Raw genomic sequence first — 26,416 nt, forward strand, 5'->3', positions numbered from 1 at the left:
GAGTAAGCACTCCGACAGATGTCCCGACCCGAGCTTCTTGTACCCGCGGCACACCTTCGAACGAACTCTCAGCTACCCCAAGCTGCAAGATGCATGACTCCGCATACCGCCAGCGCGACGGCTCTGTCGAAGAAAGGGCGGACGGTGTAATTGTTTGTCCTACATGCCAGAATGAATGCACCGTGACGGCGACAGGAAACGAGTTCCCTGCAAATTTTCTAGTCAGACGGTTCCTGCGCTCTGCTCCTGACCTACTTGGCAGCTGGCAGCCCGGCTCGCTAAAACAATCCGCGTCCCAAGCCAAGCGTTCCTCGCTGTGCGACCTGTGTGCCAAGAGCAGAGCTGCCGTGAACAGGTGCGTCGGGTGCTTGCTGTCGTGCTGCACTAGGCTGCGCCGGCATCATCCCAGCGAGAATCTACGCGCACGATCAGCCGCGCGCAAGACGCACGAGGCGGGCGAGCAGACCATGCAGTCAACGGCTTCACTGGGACCTCGAGCCTGTTCAAAACACCCAGCATACCAGGTAGACACTTTCTGTCTGTCATGCCGCAAGGCCATCTGCTCATCGTGCTTACTGAACGACCACCGTAATCACGTCAGCAGCGACTTAAGTGCTGCCAAAGAAAAGGAACTCATGAGGACAGGTCAGCTTCTTACCAGGCTGCACTCGAAGATGTCTACTCTTGAAGATTCGGCAAACGGAACCCTGAAGAAGAGCCAGGCTCTTTCTCGCAACGCTAGCGATGTGACACGCGAGGTGAACAGCTTCTACGACGGATATGTATGCGCTCTGGAAGCTCGTAGGCGCGAGCTGTTAGACGAAATTGCCCGCTTCCAGAAAGAAAATCAACAGACGCTGCTCGATCGTAGCAGCACCCTGGAGGCAGCGCTCGTGCGGGCTAAGAGCGTGCATGAGTTCGGTAAAACGCTGCTCCACTTCGGGTCTGAGATGCCAGAGGTCGTGCTGCCACTTGTAGAAGTGCTTGACAAAGCTGCTCGGCCCATCGTCGTGATGGACGACAAAGAAGACATTTCAACGTATCAGCCGCTCTCCCTCAGATTCAGAAAGGATAGAGAGGACCACATGGAAGGATACCTCGTGTACGGTGCGGTGTCCCGCCAAGCCGACCCGTCGATGGTTTCAGCGGTGCTGTCTTTTGAAGGCGAGTCATTTTTTCGATCATAGTCGCACAGCGACTACAGTGCCCGTGTCTTATAGCTTGGCCTGCGCGTCGTGCATCTTGATTTACGCTTAGTCCCTTGTGCACGTTATCCGACTTAGTTTTACGCACAATGTTCTTTTTTTATTTTGTCAGTAATTGCTATTAAACGTTCGAGGCTGCAGCGGATTGTCAATGTGCGCCATTACGTCATTACGCCAAGCCAGAAACTGCCTCTTATCTACAAATGCATGTAAATTAGGCATACGTATTTATCTTAAGTAAACGTGGTTTTAAGTTTATTGAGAAGCGAATAAGCAATGCGTTTAATCTTTCCGGCCAATGGATTAGTCAATCAATGCTAGTAATAGCAGAGTTTTTTAAAATGGTATTTGCAGATGCTCGCATGCTTACTGTCGAAGCAAAACGCGTAGCAAGGGCGCTTATCATTGCGCTAGAACTGCAGGAAGTTCGAACATAAGTCTCAATTGACTAATTTACTACATCTTGGTATAATGAAATTGTTTCCTTGACAGTCATGCTTTACGCTATCATTATTTTTAACACAGATCCTGCAGACAGTCAACAGCTTGGTTCTTTGAAAGCCGTGCGCTTGAAGTTCCAGGACCCCTCTGGACACCCGATTGACGTGGAACCAGAACAAGTTCGGGCAATGCTCATTTCATCCAAATCCGCAAGGTTTGTTGTTCTTACGTTCCTCTCGGCTCCGAGAGGCTAAACTGGAGAGTCCAAAGCTTCCCTTTTTATCTAGGAGAGTGCCGAAGGAAAGCCTGTCTGCTAGACAAAGCTATAGTAAGGCTCTTCTATGAGTCAATATAGGGATGCTTCTATGGCTAGCCTACATAGCCTGTGGTGTGTACGGAACGGGGCGAAGTTGTTCGCAAGTGCTGCGCATGTTTTATTTTTTGTTGTTCACCATTTCAATTTTTAAAGAAAAGGCTTTTCTTAGTGAGTTATTGACTCCCCCCCCCCCTTTTTTTTATGTACCGGGTATGTGTACTTCTAGCCTCTTTCGTGGGTCGATCCCGGAGATAGTGCAGTCTAAATATGTGGGCCGATCCCGAAGGTAGTGAAGTCTAAAGCCGTTCCCGTGGGTATGTGCTGTCTAAAAATGTGGCCTGATCCCGAAGATAGCGCAGTAAAAAAATTTTAGCAGTCCGAGGCTCCTCCTACTTTACTCACGCGAGGGGTGACGCGATAGAGTGCCGCTCGCACTGACTCCGCACCCTTCTCACCCCCACTCACTCAGGAGGATATTGTCTTTGATCGACTTAAGTAGAGATTGAATCGCCATCCAACTTATCTGAACAACGAGGCCACAAGAAATTTGAATCTTCTCGCAGTCTAAGCCCCCAAAAATAAAAAAAATAAAAATAAAAAAAAGTTCGAAGGACTGATTGGCCTGGCAGATACTGACAGGGCTGCGCAGTGATGGTAGCCTTCTGTGCACTCCCTTACTTTGCGTGCTGCATCGATCCAGAGATTTCTTACGTTCGTTCCTGTGTTCTCCAAGTTTTTACGGACTGATGGACACAGAGTGCAGACGGATTAACTTTGTGTCTTATGTTTTTCTTTAATTTACAGGAAAAGTGCAGCAGTAGTCACTCGTGCCGAAGACGATCCTTTACAACTGAGGCTGAAGTTCGAGGCGAGGAACGCCGGCACACACGCACTCGCAGTCACGCTAGACGACCAGCCCCTCCTGGTATATACGTTGCCCTATGCTCTCTCTTCGCATACTTTTCTAGCTTCGTATGGGGTGAAATGGCCGAACTTTTTTACAGCATTCCCGCGGCCGACAGCAAGCTCATTTATTTGTGTTTCACTTCAGTGAGCTTTGACGAACGGGATCAATTTCTTGAGGTTTCTTAAAGTTCGTTTACTCCCCTAGCTGCGCGAATCGGCGTCGAAAATTCGGCAAGAAGACTTGTGTTCGACGAAGACAAGCTCACACGTCGGGATGTTGACGCCAGGCTCAAACTCGTTCTCACCTGTTCTATAGTTTTCCGAAGTCTCCATATTCCAAATACTTTAGATCTATGTTGAGCACGATAATCTCGAAACATGTTGAGTGGTTGGGGTGGTACTAATCCAGGTCGTTATTTCCGTACAATGTACAGAATCTAGCAAACTTCTCACCCGCCGTTGTTGCTCAGTGGCTATGGTGTTAGGCTGCTGAGCACGAGGTCGCGGGATCGAATCCCGGCCACGGCGGCCGCATTTCGATGGGGGAGAAATGCGAAAACACCCGTGTACTTAAATTTAGGTGCACGTTAAAGAACCCCAGGTGGTCGAAATTTCCGGAGTCCTCCACTTCGGCATGCCTCATAATCAGAAAGTGGTTTTGGCACGGAAAACCCCGTAATTTTTTTTTTAGCACACTTCTCTAGAGCACGGCACTTGTGCGCTCAGAAATACGTTTGTGCCGTCTACTGTAGGTCACTAATTCGAACCAGTGGGAGCATGGGTCGCTACATGGGTTGGCCAGCGCTGCTCGGGTTTCTCGCTCTGCCATTTGCTTTTATGACCCCATTTTGACTACTGCTTCTCACTTCTGCGAGCTTCAGCAGTCATGCTCTATCGGCCGTCTTCATTGCGCAGAGGACAGCGTCACTATACGTGGTATTATAGTGCGCTGCCAGTCAGGCCTCGTTAACTCAAAATCAAGTTGTCTCGACATGTCGACCCCCGGTAGGTGGGGGCGAACGCTCTACCGAAGTGTAATGAAGCGGTACACTGGTGCACAAATAATCCCCCCCCCCTCCCGCCGTCAAAAGAAAAAAAAAGACACCTCGTGATTATTTTGGTGGAATTATTAATTCGACGAAGAAAGAGGCTTTGTGACTTGCAAACATGCCATAAGGCTGTATTGAAATACTTGAAGCATACGACTATAAAGAGTACTGAAGAATATTAGAACTGCCATGTGATGACGGTAAAAGCGAGCTTATCGTTTCCGCTTCATATATATACTCCTGCAACAAAACAGACCATGGCTCGATGATAGCAGCAGCATAGATGTCGAACACTGCCTCCTTCTGCTATTGACGCAATTGTTAGTTTTGCAATAGACGCCGTGTAACTATAGAGCAAAGGAGGAAGGATTTTCGAGGCGTACAAAATTCACAGTGCCAACATGTGGGCTGCAAAGGTATACTCTCTCAGAGGGACGCAGAAGCAGCTGCGGGGTACAGTCGCAGTGACTGGCGCTATGGTGAGCGCTATTAAGTCTTTATAATGGCCGACTCTGGCTGCTATTGATACAAGTGTGATCACACCTCCAGTGAGAGTGTTTTGTTAGCACGACCCATGTCCGTGATGGGAAAGTTGAATGTACTTCATCTCTTCATAAGAAGCCATGGTGAGTTAGACAAGTACTTGAAATAAGATAACCCCGCTTTTTTTTCTTGTGAGCTCAGCGCTGATCAATATTTCGTAGGTGTGAAAAAGTCCGAAATGCTCATTACAATGGGAATTCAGTCCTGCATTTCATTAGGCAAGCGAATTTTCGGAGGTCTTTCAAAGTATACAGTTAAATTTCTCACTAGCATGCCATCAACTTTCAGTAATGTTTCAATATTCTACTGGGCTGTGATGTTCATTATTCGTCTCCATAGACGCTTAGCTGGAGAAAGAGAGAGAGAGAAAAATGAAAGGCAGGCAGGTTAACTAGGTGCGAGTTTCTGGTTGGCTACCCTGCAGTGGGGTGGATGAAATAAGAATTGTGAAGAAAGAAAGAGCGAGAAAGAACAAGAAGATAAAAAAAATTAACAGGAAGAACATTCCACTTAGACGCGTTCGAACAGGCCAGTTAATCTCATGAAGTACAGTAGCGCTTGTACGGCCTTCTGATGCGATGTTGAGTCCCTTCGACGTTGTGACATTCTTTCATCCGAAAGCGATTGTCTCGGCACATCATACTGTCGGCACTGGCGCAGGACATGACGGATTGTTTCCTCTTCGCCCCAATGGCCACAGGCTGCGGTGTCAGTCATCTCTATGCGGAGCACGTTGGCATTGGTACATGCGACGCCCAACCATAGCCTAGGTAAAAGAGTCGCGTCTCTTCGGGGAAGTCTTGGTGGAAGTCGGATGCTTAAGGTTGGATCAAGGGTGTATAATCTGACATGAACGAAATGTGGTTCATTCCACTCTAATGTGGTGTATTGGCGTGCAAGTATGCGGAACATTCTTGCAGCATCTGTTCTAGATAGCGGAATTGATAGACGGCGGTCATCTAGGGCTAAACGAGCAGCTTGATCGGCACGTTTATTGCCGATAATACTACAGTGGCACGGTAGCCACTGAAATATGACTTCGTGTCCTTTTTCAGTCAGGTTGTGTATGCCCTCTGTAATTTCGAATAGCTGCTGCTCATGCGGACCGCGCCATAAGGCTGACAGTGAACACGGCAGGGCCGTCTTCGAGTAGCAGAAAGTGGACCATTTGTGTTTTGGTTCGTCATCAATAAAGCGTAGTGCGACTCGAAGCGCTGCGAGTTCTACTGCCATCGACGTTGTCAAGTGAGATGTTTTCAAGTAGATAGTGGTGGCTTTTGCTTGAATGACGACAGCTGCGGTAGAGCTCTTCGGCAGGACGGAGCCGTCGCGGTGCATGTGTGTGTGTAATTCCGATACTTCTCATATAATAGGAGACAGGTAAGCTGTTTAAGGGCTGACGATAGCATATCTGCTTTTTTCCGGACTCCAAGTATTGCGAGGTTGATGTTTGGCTGAATGAGAAGCCAAGGAGCTCGGAGTCGACGGTTTCGCGGCAAGTATGAAGCAAGATCGCATAGCCTCACGATGTGTGCGGATACTGTTCGGGAGAACGAGGCACGTGGTCTCTCCGCAGGTAGAGAGGCTAGATGGTGGCAAGGAGTGCGGGCAAGGTGCCTTACGTGCACTCTTAGTGCTTCAGCTGTGATGTGGGTCTTCAAGAGGTGCTCTCTGACAATTGCAATAGTTGCCGCCGTTGAGGCACTTCGAGAAAGATCTAGACGAATCCTGAGTGCCTCAGACTGAGCGCTTTGAATAGTACGTAGGCTTGTTTTACTTGCGTTAGTCAATGCTGGCAAGCTGTAGCGCAAAAAGCGGTGCAGCTTTTATATATATATATATATATATATATATACATACATAAGAGAAGAAAGGGGGTTAACCAAGGGGCCGGATTTTTATTATTCATATCATAAGAAGCCAACAAACACTGACACCAAGGACAACATAGGGGAAATTACTTGTGCTTAATAAATGAAATAAAGAAATGATAAATAATGGAAATGAAAGTGGATGAAAAAACAACTTGCCGCAGGTGGGGAACGATCCCATAACCTTCGCGTTTCGCGTGCGATGTTCTACTAAGTGAGCCCTTCATTGAGAATTGAGAAAAAAATCTATAAGAGTTGGCATTACCGGGCTTTCGGTAACATGTGCTCATTGATTAGTACAGTGTTGTGTGTTAAGGGCTTACGCGTAAACGCTACAAGTGCCCATTTCCCAGATGAAATTTTCAGGCCTTGAATGCGGAGGTAAAGTGTAGTCTGAGTGGCGGCTTTTTGGAGCCTCGCGCGCACGCGTAGGCGTGTTACTCTAGACGCGCAAACGCATATGCCATCCACGTACATTGATAATTTAACTGCATAGAGGGTGATCAAGCAGACCAATCAGCGTGAGCTTAAGCAACGTAGGGCTTTACACCGCTCTGGGGGGCGCCACGGTAGTCGTAAATAAGTGTGGCCGTTCTCAGTGTTCACAAAGAAAGATCGCATAGAGAGATACCTGCTTATCCATCGAATCTTCCGACCACCGAGGACGACCTCTTCGAGAGTGGCGAGAACAGCTTCATGTGTAATGTCGTACGCCCCTTTGATGTCGGGGAAAAAAGACGAACGTAGGTGACCAGGTCGACCACATTATCAGTCGATGAGCGGCCACGTCGGAAGCCTGCCATGTCATCTCGGTAGACGTTTTGGTATTCCAGGTGCCACTTCAGGTTTCCGAGGATCATTCTCTCCTACACTTTTCGCACAAAGCTCGCCAATGCGATCGGCGACTTGCCGGGCTTCAGTAGCGGAACCAGACGACCAATCTTCCAGCCTGCGGGAGGAGTACCAACTCGCCAGAATTCATTATACATATCAAGCAGGACCCTATTCGCCCGCTCATCCAGATGCCACAGCTCTGTAATAAATTACTTCAGGTCCTGGTTGACGTAATCCGGCACAAAGCTAGCGTCGCCTTGAGTTCATGGATGAAAAATACTAGATCTATGCGAGAGTCATGTGGTGGCGGGGAGCTGATGGAAGGTGGCAAGTAGTTGGGAGTTGTGAGTAGCCCGGATGATCTGGTGCAGAAATCTGCTGCGACATCAATATCTGGTTGCTGTTGGAAGAGGGCCAGGGCCTTGAATGGGGACCGCTGTACGGAGGATGTCCTAAGCCTCGTACTGTCCTCCACAAGTGCGATAAGGGCTTACGAAGGTCCAATGATTCACAGAAAGCAGTGCAGAGTTGTGAGTCCAGCTTGTCTAACCGGCACCGGATCTTGTTTTGTATGTGTCTAGCAGCCCGTAGATCGTCGATTAACTTCATACATCGGTATCTACGTTCGGCACGTCAATTGACTGCTCAAAGCCACTCTAGTTCTATATCGAATTCCTTGAAGCATAACTGCGAGTCGGCCTAGTTGGAACAGATTGATTTAAAAAAAAACTTTTTGTGCGAAAACAAGCAGGGATGAAGAAAAGGAGCAACACAAGGACGAACGCTTTCTAACAACTGTTGTTAGAAAGCGCTCGTCCTTGTGTTGCTCCTTTTCTTCGTCCCTGTTTGTTTGCGCACTGTTGTCAGAAAGCGCTCGTCCTTGTGTTGCTCCTCTTCTTTGTCCCTGTTTGTTTGCGCACAAAAAGTTATTTTCTTAAATTAATTACTTGATTGTCGAAGAGCACATAAGAGTACGTGCAGTGCCGTACACTGTACTCTTGACGGTATCTTCCAACTTGCACGATAATCTACCTTGACATAAGTCTTCCATGACAGACTGGAATTTGGGCCAGTCCACTTTTTGGATTGTATCTCATGGACTAGGAAGAGAGCAGTCCGCTGATATTGACATGTGCGGGAATACGGTCACTCCCGTGTGTTTCAATGTCTGTAAACCATCCAATACGCCTGACGAGATTATACGGGAGACAAAAGCCAAGTCAAGACAGCTGTTGCATGTGGAACCACGTAAATACGCAGGACTGCCTTCATTTAAAACCCAGAGTTTGTTGTCGGAGGTGAAGGATATCGAGCCTCAGCGTTTTGCGTTATCTTCGTACTTCCCCAGAGTGCACAATGAGCGTTGAAGCCTCCGATATTAATCCACAATTCAGGAGATGATGACAGGATGTTTCGTATTTTTTTTTTTAATAAAATTGACTTGATGGATATAGGTAGGCCCCCATAACAGTGACGGTAAGTCTCTTATTCTTTACTGTTAAGCGTATGTATTGCTTATCTGTGCAGCGTCAATATACATAAATGTCGACTTGGCACCTCCCTAGCTATAAGCCGTAATGTAATAACAGTTGACAACTTTCGGGCTGTCTTTATCTTATTCGAGCTTTTAGGGACGTATCAAGTCAACAGGTCGCCGTTAGCAACACTTTTCAGAAAAAAATATATTTCGAAAAGTTACTTCTTCGAATCACTGCGGCTCACTTTCCTTTCATGCTGTTCTTGGATGCTTGCAGGGTAGCCCATTTCTGTTCAGGGTGAGGTCGCGGAAGCCGCGGTGTGAGGGGAGACGGTGTCCTGCTGCTCCTTCACTGGATAGAACTTGTGCTTGCCGCGCAAGCGCAAGCTTTCAGTCTCAGAGCCTGTGTAAACGTCAACGCATTCCAGGTAAGGTAGTTCAGGAAAAAAAGGAAAAAGAAAAGCAATCATTCAGATGAAGGGGGCAAAAAAATTGCTGAATTTCTCCAACGAAATGCGTAGCCCGTCTCTTTGCCGCTGCGGGGTCTTACCGAAAGATGCATATCTGCTCAACGTAACCTAGATAAGAGAAAGCCTGCTCGCTTGAGCAGTAACGTCACGCATGAATTCAATCAAGCAAATAGAAGTGCCCAGTAAGCATATCGCGTCCAGTGGTAGTTTTTAAGCAGCATACACGTACACTGCAAATATAAGCAGCAGTGGCTAAACCAATTGATAGCAAGATGATAAAATGTTGGCTAGGATCTGGAGGGCGCCATTAAATCTTAATTAGTGCCATATTATTTTTATTTACTCATGTTTATTTTATGGCGTTTCAGTTTTATATAGAAGAATGCTGGTCGCAGAGCCGGTTGCGATAACAAGCGAATGAAAATTTGTCCAAAATTTCTCCCGCAGGAGGATTCGAACCGCTGACTGGTATAGTCGTGCGCAAGCCGCACGCACTAACGTACCCAATAAGCTATTGGCATCCTGCCTTCCAGATGCCATGTGACGCTCTTCCAAAGGACATAGAGGAACAGCTGGAGGGCAACCTTTCTACGAAAAGGTTGGCCCAGCACGTGTTAAAACGGGCGCTTTCCAGGCACGGCGCGAACACGTCGCCAGTCATTCACGTGCGCGCGGACCCTTCGTAAAGATTTTTTGGCACCATGCGACGGGGGAAACTCCACGTCAATCGCCTGGAACGCCGCGTCACTAAGTATAGCACAGGGGACTTGCGAAAGCAAGGGCTGGTATTGCTCTGTTCAGAAATAAATCGAGGCCAAGCAACCTTGAGTGGAGGCGAGAAAGAACATGTGCTGCCAACATCGAGGAACAGGACTGTGCTTTAATGCGCGATTACTATACGGCACGGCGTGCCGAATCTGCCCACTTGTTCCGAGCAGCAACAAATAAAGCAGGCAGGCTGGCGATGCTCGTCGGCGGCCTCGCGCTGCTTCCTATCGCTGCAGGAGTGAGTGCCAGACACTAAAACTGTATGGCAGCTGGACTATCTCCAACTGCAGTACTTGTCGTTTTTAGACGATTACTTGTGAAAATGCAGGACAAAGAAAAGCAGTGGCAAAACAACAAGAGGGAGAGCATAGAAAAACGAAACAAATGTACGGTAGCATATTCGCACGACAAGTGGCTAAAATCGATCATCGCCGCGTCATTGTCGGCTTTGTAGTTGAACGAGAGACGAGTTTGTTGTGCGGCAACCAACGTCGTGAGCGTTAGCCACAATACCTCGCTTTTCGTTTGCACCGTTTATTCACAAACACGATATATAATAAGCAACTCTAGCGATCCTATAATCCGCCCTCAACGAGCCTTTGACTGACTATAAAATGGAAGTTGTAAGGAATACATTTTGCTACATTTCATGAGTTATTCCAAAAGACCAACCTCATGGAACTGTTATGAAGCTTACTTTTCGCGGAGTATGTGGCGTAATTTGCATCTACATAATGTGTCTAGCTAGCCAAATAGTTTCCATTATCTTTGCATGTCGCCTTTCCTAACAAAGATGAATTATTAAGAAACATAAGCACACCGTAATGAATATATAGCTGGCCCACAGGTATGCACGCTTCCCGTGAGAATGAGTGGCAGATCGGAACAATGGCTGCAGTTCCTACGTTTGAACGAGTATATGACCGGCGATCGCAGCACCATGATACTACATTCGCGAAGAACTTACTGCAGTTTACTGCGAACATCAGTGAAGTGCTAGTAGATGGGTTGAAAGTGTCGGCCCGTTCATTCGCTTAATCGCTCGATCGTTCATTCGTTTATTGATGCCTCCGTCTGTTCTCAAAGATCCTCACCTACGCCGCCGCGCCAGTTCTCTTGGTCCTCGGATGCAGCGATGACATAAAGCGAAACAAAGTTGGAGGGCAAAATTTAATTTTACTGCGAGCAGCACTTAATAGTTTGGAATAATGGTTCAGCCTGTGCACCCAGATGACTGTATATCTCAAAGATTGGAGGAGTTGTTGCAGTTTGGGCAGTTGAGGAGTTTTCAGGAACGGGAACGTGACTATGCTAATATATTCTGCAAACTTATTGCAAGTTTCAAACTGCGTTTCACAGTAACATGATTTTGACTAACCAAAAAAGAAAGTGTCATTAGAGTATGTTCTATTTGCTTTCTCTAGAACACGATGCTTATGAAAATCTTTTGTTAAGAAAAACTGAATGCGTTTCTTAGGTTATAAAAGGTGGCGATTAAAGGAAACAGAATAAATGGAAGTGTCATAATCATTTATTATCTTTCCCTAGTAGGGAATTACAATTACTTTGCTCTCTTCGCACTGAGGTTTTCAGTATGAACTGCCAAAACAGCTTGACCGCATTTGATACCCGTTGAAGGTGCGTCTATTGACGCAGTTACGGTGCTTTGGTCTGGTGAGGAAAAAGGTTGGTGGTGGGACTTCGGTTATGTCACAACAATGTTTTAAACTTTCTTTATTCGAGTCACAAAAAAAAGGACAGAAGGTTGAAAAAGTAAGATAATGATGCACGTAGAGAGGAAGCGCACTTCAAGAAACGTGATTTAAAACCGGCTCCTCAGGCCATGTAATCTGTCATAACTTGAAATAGAGTTGCCGGGTCACGCATCGGTCATCGTGACCACACAGCCTTCCAATCCATCTCGTAGCTCCCGATTTCTTCATGATGTAAGCATTTTCAGGGTACTGAATCATGCACACACACACACACACACAAAAGAAAAAAAAAGCACTTTCGGGAGAACTGAACGCGACAATCTTAAGAAGTTCGTCTAAAATATGACCTAGGCGGCAGAAAATTACGTTTTGTTTTTGGACGATGTATTTTTCTCAGCCGGCTGATTTTTTTCCCCAATCGATTTGTCGATGTGGTTTAGGAAAGGCTCATTCCAGTTTTGGCGCTTTGAGGGATAATAGAATTCGATTTCTTCGATTTCCTCAAAGAGTAAGAGTGCGCTGTCAGTGTTGCATGGGAGTATTGTTAGAGCTCTGTATCGTGCTTCTACTTAGCGATAAATTGCAGGCGAGTAGGGTCCCTATTTTTAAAAAGACGTCGCCATCGGATTCCGAGAGCGAAAGTGCGCATTGCCCGTTTCTTTACCTCATTGACAAAAATGATCACACCTCAGCTCGGAGAGCCATTGGCTGTATTACACCGTGCCGCATTAGCTTTATCGGTGGTCAGCCGCCGCGCGGGAGCAACTGATTCAGCAGGTAGGATGGCGAGGTGGCGATATTGGTGTAGCAGGAATTCTTTTCAGAGGAGGAGGGGGGGGGGGCAAGCGGGTGTTATGCCAGGTTTCTTGGTACGCAGAAATTTCGGGGGTGGGGGTGCACGTGCCCAAAGTGACCCTCCCCCTCTGGCTACCTCCGTGGGTGGAGATCATGGCGGGACTGGCTGTATTTGTGGATAACCACTTTAGCATAACGTGTTGCTTGACAAACATGACTCTGGTACGTAGGCTTTTGAAAGTTGAGCATCAGTAATTCTTGGTGATAAGCGCAACAAAGGATTTTTTTTGCAGCACCTGCACAACACAAGTTAAAGAAAAAAAGAAAAGGAAAGAGATATCATCTGCAGCTGCTTAGTTTCTCTGGAGTGCACAGTGGTTATAGCGCTGCCTGTACGAGTGATATTCCCGATTCTTTCTTGTCGAAGTGCGCTGTTACCACGATGTATACGTAGGTATTCTCTGAGTGGTAGAATAGAGATGAGGAATACTAGCAGAATTTCGCCACGCTGCCGGGGCTCAATAGATATCTTTAGCAGAGCGTTTACGGTCCGGTCCGCTCAGGTCAGTGCATTGCACACAGCCGCACAGAGGGAACTCTAAAGCGCCTGCGCACAATAATACAGTTGTTCTCATACCGGCATTGATCTATACGGCATTCGTTTCGGAGGGTCGTGAATGAGAAGGTGGTATTAGGCCGCGCGTACAATTCATGGCTTCGGTCGCAAAGTTATGATACTGAAATGAACGTGATGCGCACCGGGGCGCAAAAAGATCGCGGGTCAGTCCGAAATGCTGCCTGCCGGAATCCACTGCTGCGCCTTCGAGCGGCGCGCTTCTGGCGTCGAGGCTCACGTTGGCGCACGCGGGTCCATTCGTGACAGCAGCCGTGCATGCTTTCTCGCTTCCGTCGAAAGACGTTGGCAATATCATTGGCTATAGCTGCCGCAATTGCTTGTCTAGCCACACAGTTTCATAATTATAATACTATAGAGGGAAAGCTGGCGCTAGTGTCTGCGCGCACCGCCAGTACAGGACTTCTTACAGGGTGGAAATGATAGAGCAGTGCACAGATTTGTCCAAACTTCACGCTTTTGGTTTCTTATTTTAGCCTAATCGCACATATTTTTTGCATGGCAACGATGAGCTACATATCAAGCCTAATTTCTACCGCCATACATCTTTCAGAGCATTCGTAATAAAATGAACTGCCTAAGCTTTCAAACTATTTACCAATAGTTAGTGTTGCTGCTCAAATGTTACCTAGACCTAGCGACTCGCGTACCTATTGATAGAATCGCACCGCTGGCACGAGTTGATGGGGTCTCGGTGCTGACGCCCGTTATTGCCAATGGGTCGCAAGCCCCAAGGGTAGCGTTGGCCTGGCGGCCTGGGGCACTGGAAGCATCCGAAGGTCCCGGCAAAGCAAGAGAAGACTGGTAACAGAACAACTTGTTTATTCTAACATAGCAAAAGAGCGGCCGGTCAGGTCGACCGAAGTGGAGAGACGGGAGAGCACGTAACTCAACAGTACAAATCGGAGCCTCTCTCCTGGCGTCCGGGGGCAGCTGCTCTTATACTCTCGGCGTCGCAGTCCAAAAGGGAAGGTCACGGGATGAAGGTCACGGGATGAAGGTCACGGGACGGCGGAGCACGAGCCCACGACGGCGCGCACGGTCGAGCCGAGAGACATGGCGAACCGAGTGCAGTGACGCATCGCCAACCCGCCCACACGACGGCGCGAACGGTTGAGCCGAGAGACCTCCAGGCTCCTCATTCGGGGAACTCCGCTCCCCGGCTGCCGCGCTTTGACAAGCGAGGGCACACACACACACACGCACACACGAAGACACGTGGCACTGAAACACGCCTGGACACGCTTGGCGGGGAAGCGTTGCGGCGGCGTCGCACGGGCCAAAATGTCCGCCGCTTTGAACGAAGCCCCTGCGTCCGTTGCATCCGCGCCGGCATTACCGCGCGTTGTAGGCGAAACGTAACAGACCGCCCCGCCGGGGGAAGGAGATCCCGATGGTCAGGGGACTGCATCCGCTGTCCGGAGGGATGTCGCTCGATGATGCTCATAACCGAAGTTGGGCGTCCTTGGGCGTTTCTTGAGCGCAGCGCACAGAGAAGGCCTCGTTCTCACGTTCAGGTGCACACAGGACACTGTAAGGTGACTTCGGGAGAGTTGACATTTTTGTTCTCGTTTCCGGCAAGCGTTAGAACCACGCCAAAAGTCAACCGCTCAGTCAGCAAGCACGGCACAACCCTCACTAAGCCCTGCCAGGCTCTTTCCCCTTTTATACTGCTGCCTAGTTCCTTACAGTAGTTTAGCAGCACTCAGAACGCGTCCACAAATCGGAAAAATTGCACTAAAAGCACATCATCACTTTGAAACACTACACAAAAGCAATAGGTTAAAAATCCTGCCTCAGGAAGAAAAACATCAGTAACAAGCAATTTTGAGGCTGATTCCCACGTTAGGGGCTTCGACTTAAGCCATCGGCGTTACCGTTGAGACTCCCCTTTTTGTAACGCACCTCAAAGGAATATTGTTGCAAAGCGAGGCTCCAGCGCAGGAGGCGGCCATTTTTGGGAGAGATGGTCTGCAGCCATTGGAGAGGGCAGTGATCCGTTTCAATGATAAACCTCGAGCCAGCTAGGTAACATGACAATTTCTGAACGGCCCACACGATACACGCACACTCTTTCTCGGTGGCGCTATACGCCTGCTCACGACTCGTCAGCTTACGACTAGCATACAGGACGGGGTGTTCTACTTCTCCATTTTCCCGTTGGCACAGTACAACGCCCATGCCTCGCTCACTAGCATCACACTGAACAACGAACCCTTTTGTGTAGTCGGGCGATCGTAGCACAGGCTGGCTTGTTAGGGCGCTCTTTAGGGCGCTAAAAGCTCTTTCCTTCGTCTCATCCCAGACGACTGTTTGCGGCTCTGTCTTTCTTAGAGCATCCGTCAAGGGAGCCGCGATATCAGAGTACCTGGGGATGTACCTCTGATAGTAGCCGGCGACACCTAAGAACGACCGAATATCGGTCTTCGTGCGCGGTTGCGGGAAGTCTCGCACAGCGGCCACCTTTATTTCAGAGGGGCGGCGACGACCCCGACCAATCACGTGTCCGAGGTAGACAACCTCGGCTTGTGCTAACTGGCACTTGGGAGCCTTGACTGTCAAGCCCGCATCGCGCAGGCGGGTTAGCACTGCCCGCAAGTGCGCCATATGCTCAGGCCACGACGCGGAGAATATCGCTACGTCGTCTAGATACGGTAAAGCGAATTCTTGCTGTCCCCGCAACACTTTATCCATGAGGCTTGAAAAACAGTATGGCGCGTTCTTCAAACCAAAACTCAAAACTTTAGGACGGAATGTCCCCATTGGTGAAATGAACGCCGCATACCTACTAGCCTCTTCTGTAAGTGGAACCTGCCAATAACCCCTGACAAGATCTAGGGTGGAAATAAACTGAGCGCTACTCACTCTCTCAAGGCGCTCCTCGATGTTAGGGATCGGATAAATTTGATCCTTAGTGATGGAATTAAGCCTGCGGTAGTCGACGCAAGGACGAGGTTCCTTGCCCGGTACCTCAACTAAAATCAAAGGGGAGGTATAATCACTCTCACCCGCTTCAATAACACCGAGCTGTAGCATTTTCTTTACCTCAGCCTCCATAATATCGCTCTGGCGGGGTGACACCCGGTACGCCTTGGATCGTACTGGCTCTGGGGAGGTAAGTTCTATGTCATGAGTAAGGACAGAAGTCCTACCAGGCCTCTCAGAGAACAGACCTTGAAACTCTTGTAAGAGCTGGTGTAGTTCTGTTTTCTGCTCAGGCGACAGCGATGCTTTACTTATTAAGTCACTAATGACTTGATCGGTGTCTTTCCTGTTTGTCACTGAGCCTAGTCCCGGAAGCTCGACCGGAAGCTCTTCGGGCACGTTTACCATCATGCACACCACTGCTTCCCGTTGCTTATAGGGTTTGAGCAGATTACAGTGGTAAACTTGCTGTGCTTTCCGCTTTCCTGGCAGACTCACCACGTAGTTAACGTCCGACAGTTTTTGAACAATCCGTGCTGGGCCCTCCCACTGCACGTCGAGTTTGTTCTTTAGCGATGTGCGCAATATCATGACCTCATCGCCCACCTCAAAACGACGGGCCCTGGCTGTCCGATCATAATAAACCTTGGCCCTCTGCTGGGCCTCTGCCATTGCTTCACCTGACAACTCCTGTGCCCTTCTTAAGCGTTCGAGGAGCTTAAGCACGTACTCTACCACGACTGGGTCGTCGCCCCTGCCTTCCCATGATTCTCGAAGCATGCGAAGCGGAGATCGCAGCGAGCGACCGTACACCAGCTCAGCTGGCGAGAACCCCGTAGCCGCATGCGGCGCGGTTCTTAAAGCAAACATCACTCCAGGCAGACACAGCTCCCAGTCAGTTTGATGTTCAAAACACAATGCTCTCAACACGCGCTTCATGACGGAGTGGAGCTTCTCAACGGAATTCGACTGGGGGTGGTGCACTGAGCTGTGTAACAGCCTTACCCCGCACCTTTCGAGAAAGGCTGTCGTCAAAGCGCTAGTAAACACTGTACCCTGATCTGACTGGATTTCTGCAGGAAAACCAACTCGCGCAAATATGGACAGTAGTGCATTGACTATCTCAACTGAGCTGAGTTCTTTAAGCGGCACTGCTTCAGGGAACTTTGTCGCTGGGCAGATCACAGTCAAAATGTGTCGGTACCCCGTGGCTGTTACCGGCAGAGGTCCCACTGTATCAATAACGAGCCGTCTAAAAGGCTCCGTAATGATAGGTACCAACTTCAACGGCGCCCTCGATTTGTCCCCTGGCTTGCCCACCCGCTGACAGGTGTCGCATGTCTTCACAAAGTGGTCTGCGTCCCGAAAACACCCTGGCCAATAGTACTCCTGCAAGAGACGGTCCTTAGTTTTCTTAACTCCTAGGTGTCCGGACCACGAACCCCCATGCGACAAGCGCAACAGATCCTGACGATAGCATTGAGGCACGATCAGCTGATCGAACTCCACTCCCCTGCGGTCTAGATACTTCCGGTACAGGACCCCACCTCTTTCCACAAAGCGAGCATTTTTCTTGGCGATACCTTCCTTGATAATGCAGCGTATGTTTTCTAGGCTGCCATCCTTCTTTTGCTCGGCTATGAAAGCCGACCGGCTGACTTTTAGCAACCTGTTAAGTCCGTCTGACGTAGGCGCGATGAGCAAATCTGGAGACAGCTCTTCTAACTTTCCCGTGTCGGGAATTTCCTCTCCAGTATCTGGTGCCTTTAACGCTACAGGCTCAATTTTATCCCGTTCGGGCGTGCTCTGAATACCAGCTTGCTGCGCCTCTGACCCTTTCTCATCATTCAACAACGTCGGCCCCGCAACTACCGCCTTTGCAGCGAGCTCCCGAACCTTCGATCTGGTTGAGGCCTGAACGCTAGCCTCACCAAACAAAAGCCCCTTCTCGCGCAGGAGGTGATCGGACCTGTTCGAAAATAGGTACGGGTACTGGGGGGGCAGCATAGATGACACTGCGGCCTCCGTCTCAAGTACTCCGAAAGGCCCTTCAATAAGCACTTTTGCTACCGGCAGACACACGCTATGAGCTTCCACTGCTTGCTTGATCCATGCGCACTCGCCCGTGAACATATCGGGTTCTACGTAAGAGGGGTGAACTACATCCATCGTAGCTGCGGTATCGCGAAGCACTCGGCACTCTTTCCCGTTCACGAGGAGGTCTCGCATGTAAGGCTCGAGAAGCTTGATGTTCTCGTCAGTGCTGCCTAATGAAAAAAACACGACTTTTGGTTTTGTTTCTGGGCACTGCGCCGAAAAGTGACCCGGCTTCTGGCACGTATAACACAGGCGCGCTTGCCTCGCCTCGAACCGCTTTCTGCGTTCGGCTTCGGCTGCCGCCGTCTCCTTACGTTCGGTCGGACACTGCGCCGAAAAGTGACCCGGCTTCTGGCACGCATAACAAACGCGCGCTTGCCTCGTCTCGAACCGCTTTCTGCGTTCGGCTTCGGTTGCCGCCGTCTCCTTACGTTCGGTCGGACTGCTTTCACTCGCATCCGAACTACGTGTGTCCCCCTTTGCTCTCATGGGCGTGAACTTTGGCCTCTCAAACTTGGAGCCAAATTCACCCTTTTGACCGTCCTTAGCTCCACGAGCCCGACGCGTCACAAACTCCTCGGCTAACTCAGCGGCTCTAGCCACCGTACTAACGTCTGGCCTATCCAAGACCCAGTACCGCACGTTCTCAGGTAACCGACTATAAAACTGTTCTAGCCCGAAACACTGCAGAACTTTCTCGTGGTCACCAAACGCTTTCTCTTCTTTGAGCCACTCCTGCATGTTTGACATAAGCCTGTAGGCAAACTCTGTATATGACTCACTTTTGCCTTTCTCATTTTCCCGAAACTTCCGACGGAACGCCTCTGCTGACAGCCGGTACTTTTTTAGCAGACTCGATTTCACTTTGTCGAAATCCTCTGCCTCCTCTCTCTCCAAGCGAGCGACTACGTCGGCCGCCTCGCCGGGTAGCAAAGTGAGCAAGCGCTGTGGCCACGTTTCCCGAGAGAACCCCTGCTTCTCGCATGTTCGCTCAAAGTTAACCAGGAACAAACCAATGTCCTCTCCAAGCTTAAACGGCCGCATCAGGTCAGTCATTTTGAACAATACTCGTTCTCCTGCACCGTGTGCCTGACTTCCATTACGAGCGCGTTCCATCTCTAACTCGAGACGCTTCATTTCCAAAGCGTGTTCACGCTCTTCTTTTTCTTTCTGTTCTATTCGTTCACGCTCATCTTTCTCTTTCTGTTCTTTTCGTTCACGCTCATCTTTCTCTTTCTGTTCTTTAAGTTCACGCTCATCTTTCTCTTTCTGTTCTTTAAGTTCACGCTCCTGTCTTTTTGCCGTCTCCCTCTCCTCAATGGTCTCAAGGCATTCCGACAGCTCGTCATCCTCAGCTTCTAACTCAAGAATAGCCCTTAGCAGTTCTGGTTTTCTGAGTTTGTCTGAGACATCCAGACCCAACTCTCTCGCAAGCTCCAGCAATTTCGGTTTGCGCAACGACTTCAAATCCATGGCTGCTCCGAATGCTGCTTTCTCTACTGCCTACTATTGTCTTGCCGCAAACTAACCCGGTAGCAACGACAACCACAATTACCAGCTCTGTTTCTAACACTAACAAAAGCCTGGCAAAACTCAGAAGAAGAAAGTCCCGCACTCACCAAACCTTGCAGCCAAGACTTCAGCGCAGTCGTTCCGCTGCAGGCAACCAGTCATCACACAGGGCTCGTTGCGCTGCTCCCGGATGGTCGTTGTGCTGCTCAGCATACAGTCAACCGCATCTCTTCGCTGCTGGCCTCCGTTGTCGCGATCTCACCGCTGGCAATCAGATGATAGAATCGCACCGCTGGCACGAGTTGATGGGGTCTCGGTGCTGACGCCCGTTATTGCCAATGGGTCGCAAGCCCCAAGGGTAGCGTTGGCCTGGCGGCCTGGGGCACTGGAAGCATCCGAAGGTCCCGGCAAAGCAAGAGAAGACTGGTAACAGAACAACTTGTTTATTCTAACATAGCAAAAGAGCGGCCGGTCAGGTCGACCGAAGTGGAGAGACGGGAGAGCACGTAACTCAACAGTACAAATCGGAGCCTCTCTCCTGGCGTCCGGGGGCAGCTGCTCTTATACTCTCGGCGTCGCAGTCCAAAAGGGAAGGTCACGGGATGAAGGTCACGGGATGAAGGTCACGGGACGGCGGAGCACGAGCCCACGACGGCGCGCACGGTCGAGCCGAGAGACATGGCGAACCGAGTGCAGTGACGCATCGCCAACCCGCCCACACGACGGCGCGAACGGTTGAGCCGAGAGACCTCCAGGCTCCTCATTCGGGGAACTCCGCTCCCCGGCTGCCGCGCTTTGACAAGCGAGGGCACACACACACACACGCACACACGAAGACACGTGGCACTGAAACACGCCTGGACACGCTTGGCGGGGAAGCGTTGCGGCGGCGTCGCACGGGCCAAAATGTCCGCCGCTTTGAACGAAGCCCCTGCGTCCGTTGCATCCGCGCCGGCATTACCGCGCGTTGTAGGCGAAACGTAACACTATAAAGAAAGGGGTCAGGCAAGGAGACACAATCTCTCCAATGCTATTCACTGCGTGCTTGGAAGAAGTATTCAAGCTATTAAACTGGGAAGGCTTAGGAGTGAGGATCGACGGCGAATATCTCAGCAACCTGCGGTTTGCAGATGACATTGTCCTGTTCAGCAACACTGGGGACGAATTACAACAAATGATTGAGGACCTTAACAGAGAAAGTGTAAGAATGGGGTTGAAGATTAACAGGCAGAAGACAAAGATAATGATCAATAGCCTGGCAAGGGAACAAGAGTTCAGGATCGCCAGTCAGCCTATAGAGTCTGTGATGGAGTGCGCTTTTCTAGGTCAATTACTCGCACTCGACCCTGATCACGAGAAGGAAATTTGCAGAAGAAAATGTGTTGGAGTGCATACGGCAAGAACTGCCAGATCCTGACTGGGAGCTTATCACTATCATTGAAAAGCAAGGTGTATAATGACTGCATTTTACCGTGCTAACATATGGGACATATACTTGGACGTTAACAAAGAAGGTCGAGAAGAAGCGAAGGACCCCGCAAAGAGCGATGGAATGAAAAATGTTAGGCGTAAGGTTAAGAGACAGGAAGAGAGCGGTGTGGATCAGAGAGCAAACGTGGATAGCCGATATTCTAATTGACATTAAGAGAAAAAAATGTAGGTGGGCAGGTGATGTAATGCGTAGGATGGATAACCGGTGGACCATTAGAGTCACAGAATGGGTGCCAAGAGAAGGGAAGCGCAGACGAGGACGGCAGAAAACTAGGTGGATGATGAAATTAGGAAATCGGCAGGCGCAAGGTGGAATCAATTGGCGCAGGATAGGGGTAACTGGAGATCGCAGGGAGAGGCCTTCGTCCTGTAGTGGGCATAAAAATTGGCTGCTGCTGCTGATGATGATGATGTATTAAGAAGTGACGAGACTTATGCACTGTAAATTACGTAACAGAATGAAGTCATGAACGTAAAACACATGACTGCTCTAAAGAAACACTGTGTGGCTGCTACAGAACAGAGCTGAACCTTTTAGAAACGATGGAACCCAGCCTTTGAGACGCAAGCACCAGGAGAGAAGTAGGCACACGCTGGGTCTACTTCTCTCCTGGTGTTTGCGTCTCAAAGGCTGGGTTCCATCGTTTCTAAATGTATGTACCAACAGGCCCAGCAACAGACTCTTCTAAAAGCTGAACCACATGGAAGAAATAAAAGAAGTCGCAGGATTCTCTCTACAAGAAGTCATGTCAAGCCGTGGGAAAATCCACGAACTATACCCATTATTCCCGCATGGGTCGAACGACCTGCAGCACCTCATTTCGCTCTGCAGTAATTTGAGTATGAAACTATACGCGTTTAGAGTATATATAAATGTTCCCTAGCACTATAGGCTCGTCACCCTTTCTTCGACGTCAAAAAGCACGCGCGTCCTGACGTCTCGAAAAGTAAAATCTCGCGTGCAGCCGGAGCAATCACCGGCGTTTTCGTCAGAAGCGAAGAAACGAGCGTGGCTGCAATCACGAATGGGTGCACATGTGCAAGCGGAGATCTCGACACCAGAAGAGCGCCGCTATAGAAGGTGTAGCATTTTTTCGGGCACTCGAGTTCCCCGCTATAGTATATCTCGTGGCCGGACGTAAACCTGTCACAGAAATTGGGAACAGGGCGTGACCTGAGAGGTCACCACTGTTTCTCCCATACATTTTTCTACGTTTTCGGTTCATTTACGTCAAGACTAAGATAGTAATACAACATCAGACTTGCTAGTCGTAAAGCCGCTGTTGACTACCTTAACTATTTAGCTGATTGAATGTACAATGGCTTTGATGTCATACTGCAGACAAAAAAAATACAGTGAATGGAAGCGAGCCGTGACCACTCCAATGCATTTGCAATTTTACGAATATGTGGCGACGTCCTGAAATAGTCGCCTTATCAGCTTGTTCATTGGCTGAAGAAATATGATGTAAGCAACATTCCAGGAAAGGCCGTTTTCTAAATGTCAATTCGATGCTGCAGGACGCTGCGCTGCGAAAGAGAGAAACAATCCCCAGGAATTAGGGACATTCCGTTCAGTGTCCTTTTTTCGCCACTACGTGGCGTGTCGACTTTAAAGAATTCGAGAGAGAGATAAACGGGATGGGAAAGGCAGGGAGGTTAACCGGATAAGTTTTTGGTTTGCTATCGTGCACTGGGGGAAGGGTAATTGGAAATGAAAGACGGAAAGAATTCCCGAAATTTCCGTTATGACCTATGCCATGACGCACAACTAAAGAAAAAAAAACAATAAAAAATGGACTCGCCATCCCGGCCCTGCGAAAGTGGATGTTCAGCGAAGCTGTTGAAAACCACCACTACAACTGCTGATGGAATGCTTTATTGCTTTAGAGTAAGGTAGCAGTGGAAGTAATGGTAATTTTGGCAGCATGCTGCCGCCCAGAGCGGTGCTGCAACAATATTAAAATCAGTTGCTGGGCTGGTTCTTTCATATACGAAATGCTAAGGACGTCACGTCCCACGTCACAAGCTGTCGTCGCCGCGGCAGCCTGCGCAACAGTAATCTTTACCGAGAAAGGTATGCGGGGAGAGCTCCGCGTTTCGCATTGTTATCAGGAGCGCCTTATCAATTATGTTGTTCGAATGCTTGTTTTGTGCTCGTTCTTTACTGAAACGTATGCTGTTCTGTATGTTGTATGCGTGATTCCAAAGAATGTATGCGCGGTTCACTTCACTTTCCTGAGTGCTTGAAGCCTCTGCCTTACGGGCGTATGACCCACTGCTCTTGGTCCTGCATTGCCGCCGGGATCGGCCCACGTTTCTGCTAACGGACGCGGACACGAAAAATGTCGACCAACTAGAGGCTAACAGCTTGGCTGTAAAATGTAGCTAGAAGCAAGTAAACGAGTGAAGTGAATGTGCAGCATGAGCAAACAGAACATGAAGCACAGCACGAGACATCGCAAATATATTTAGGATGAAGATGTTTTTATGACAGCCTTGAAACTTTTTATTTCTTTTTATTGCGATAGCAATTATATGGACACTCCAAGCGCATTTTTGCCGTTGTTTTCGCCTTTGCCGTCACCGTCGCCGTCGCCGTGATGTTCCGTATAAAGTCCAAGGGCGATAACACCGTCGCCGCGCGTCGCATGCTGTACGTGCGAGTGAAAGCACGCGAGGGAAGCCGACAATCGCGGCTCAATCTGGCGCGCGCGAACGATGAAAGCGGAGAGCAAACGCGCCGGTTTCCGTCGCGCGAAAGGCCGTGGGGGGATGGGAGGTAGGGGGGGGGGCGGCTTTGTGCTCCGGCAGCAGCTGCGAATTTCGCGACCGGGCCCTAGGGGAACTGGTGATCGCGGCTCAATCTCGCGCGCCATATATGGAGGCAAGCGGGGAGGCAGCGCCGAGTGTGTACTTTGTACGGCCGCGCGCGCTCCGGCGCGCCGTATCTTGAAAATGGTCTGTAGACGGCTCGAACCTTTGTGCACGCTGTGTGCTCGCCACTCTTGCGTTGAAGCGGTAGACCGCACGAAGGTCACTTCGCTCGTTGCTGCTGCCGCGTTGCTCACACTAGCGTTTCGACAGCGCGTGTCCGCGCTCATCGAGTCTGATTTGTTCATGTATCCTCGTGCGCGCTGACACCATATGCTTGTTAATTCAGTTTGTGAGTGAATGTTTCTGAGTTTATATGGCCGATAAGACTACTATCCTTACTTCGTATAGCTGTGCACTAATTGGCTATGGCAATCGATGCTTCGCCTTGCGGGAGAAACTGTGACTTTTTTTTTTCCTTCTTTTTTTCCAGGTGACAGCGAGGTAAATGTTCCGCCAGAGCAGACACCGTGGGGCAGCTCACCCAAGCCGTTCCTACAATCTAACCTGAACGGAAGTGACATCATGACTGATGCTTCGTCGAGATCATCGCGTTTGTATCAGTTCACCACGTGACTTCGGTATCTGAAATTGTTATGAGCTCTGTGGCTGGAAGAGCAAACATAAGTGACGCCTCATCATTTTAGTTGCAGAGCTACAATCTGCTTTAACATGCCAGTTCTAACAATGACTGCCATTAAAGACATTGCACAAGCATACTATGGATGAAGCAAACTACTGAGTTTCTGATAATCTGTTCACTAAACTTTCGCTTTTATGCACAGTAGAATAGGAAACGGCAAGGCGGGATTCTTCCAGATGCGCACTGACTCATTACTGTCTGCCCAATGGCTCGTCATGTACGAGCCACTGGGCAGACACGTAGCACTGTCAGGCAGACTATAGCATCGTCAGCTAACGAGTTTGATGTTTAGCGCGAGGCCATAAGTCATGCTGCTAGTATAGCCGCGCTCGTATTGACTGGGAGCGAAATGCGAAAAATGCTCGTGGAAACTAACAATTCGGTGTAGCTCCAGTTACAATATAAAAACAGCAATTTGTTCAGAATTAACCTGGAGATTAACACTACGACGTCAGTTTACCGTTTTTAAGCTATTGTTATGTCGGCGCCTCTTAGAGGCGCCCGCTATCTCTCTTTTTAACTTGATAATTGTGTACAAAAATGTTAAAAATGCACCTCCCTGTCCGCATAATACCCACAAGAAAGAAAGAAAGAAAAGGAAGGAAGGAAGGAAGGAAGGAAGGAAGGAAGGAAATGAAATGAAATACCGCCGGAATAGGCTGCAACGTTTGCGAAAAGCTAATGTTCTTGAAAAACTCTTAAAATAAGTTTGTTATGAATGTCGCACCAGAAATAACACTCGCGAGCGATGAAACGTGATCCCACATGTATGTCACATCGCGAATACATCACTCACCCGTCTTGGTAGCTCATCGCATCACGTTGCATCATTCAGCGGCATCGCCGCAAAGTCCGCGGCTGGCGCTTGTGTGAATATACGTTCAGACAAGATTGTCTGATTATATATCACGCAGGTTCGATCCTACCCAGCACCGGATAAATTTCAAATGATTTTTTTTGCCACAGCAGAGCGGCAGATACCAGGTGACACAGTTACCCAAGTTGGCGTCAAAGAGGTTCGATTGAAGAGCGGTACATAACCAGCGGCGCATAGCCAGTGGCCCAAGTTGGCATCAAAAAAAAGGCGGGTGATGAGCGGCACATGCCTGCAGCGTCACGCACCCGGTGACCCAACTTTGTCCGGCTGTTGGTTTCGAACCCGGTCCTTCAACACAGCAGCCCTATTCTGTACCCATTAGCGCATCTACTACCCAGTGACCCAAGATGGCGGGAAAACGGTTAGGGAGACATAGATGGTTCATATTTGACAAGCAGCAGCGCTAAAAAGACGAGGACGCTGCTGCTTGTCAAATATAACCTTTCCCCAATTCGACCCCGTTTACCTACTATTGCATACATACATACATACATACATACATACATACATACATACATACATACATACATACATACATACATACATACATACATACATACACACACATACTATATTCTATAGCACTACGGACAGACAGACAGACAGACAGACAGACAGACAGACAGACAGACAGACAGAAAGACAGACAGACATGACAGACAGACAGACAGACAGACAGACAGACAGACAGACAGACAGACAGACAGACAGACAGACAGACAGACAGACAGACAGATAGATAGATAGATAGATAGATAGATAGATAGATAGATAGATAGATAGATAGATAGATAGATAGATAGATAGATAGATAGATAGATAGCCCCCGCGAACTGCTGGAGGCACCCTAAGAATGCTAGTCGCATTAAATGTGGTCGCATTTCGCCTCCATCGAATTGCGGCCGCCGTGGCCGGGACTTAAGCCGCGATCTCGTGCTTAGCAGCCCAACACCACAGCCAATAAGCAACCATG

General features: G+C 49.0%; 1 protein-coding gene across 1 annotated transcript; it reads left to right on the top strand.

Moving 5' to 3' along the window:
• LOC126544143 (E3 ubiquitin-protein ligase TRIM45-like) lies at window positions 1-24,642 on the top strand. Its single transcript, XM_055077938.2, has 5 exons — window positions 1-1,164; window positions 1,731-1,860; window positions 2,767-2,887; window positions 8,920-9,070; window positions 24,357-24,642. Exons 1-5 carry the CDS (start codon window positions 90-92, stop codon window positions 24,497-24,499), a joined length of 1,620 nt encoding a protein of 539 aa, XP_054933913.2. The 5' UTR covers window positions 1-89; the 3' UTR covers window positions 24,500-24,642.
• Window positions 24,643-26,416: the final 1,774 nt, after the last annotated feature.

Source organism: Dermacentor andersoni, chromosome 1, assembly GCF_023375885.2.
Source record: "Dermacentor andersoni chromosome 1, qqDerAnde1_hic_scaffold, whole genome shotgun sequence".
Taxonomy (NCBI): Eukaryota; Metazoa; Arthropoda; class Arachnida; order Ixodida; family Ixodidae; genus Dermacentor; species Dermacentor andersoni.

Coding starts and splice junctions, on each gene's coding strand:
- LOC126544143 (XM_055077938.2), top strand. CDS start 90: ATGCATGACTCCGCATACCGCCAGCGCGACGGCTCTGTCGAAGAAAGG. Junction 1,165..1,730: donor AGCGGTGCTGTCTTTTGAAG/GCGAGTCATTTT, acceptor TTTTTAACACAG/ATCCTGCAGACAGTCAACAG. Junction 2,888..8,919: donor TAGACGACCAGCCCCTCCTG/GTATATACGTTG, acceptor GGATGCTTGCAG/GGTAGCCCATTTCTGTTCAG.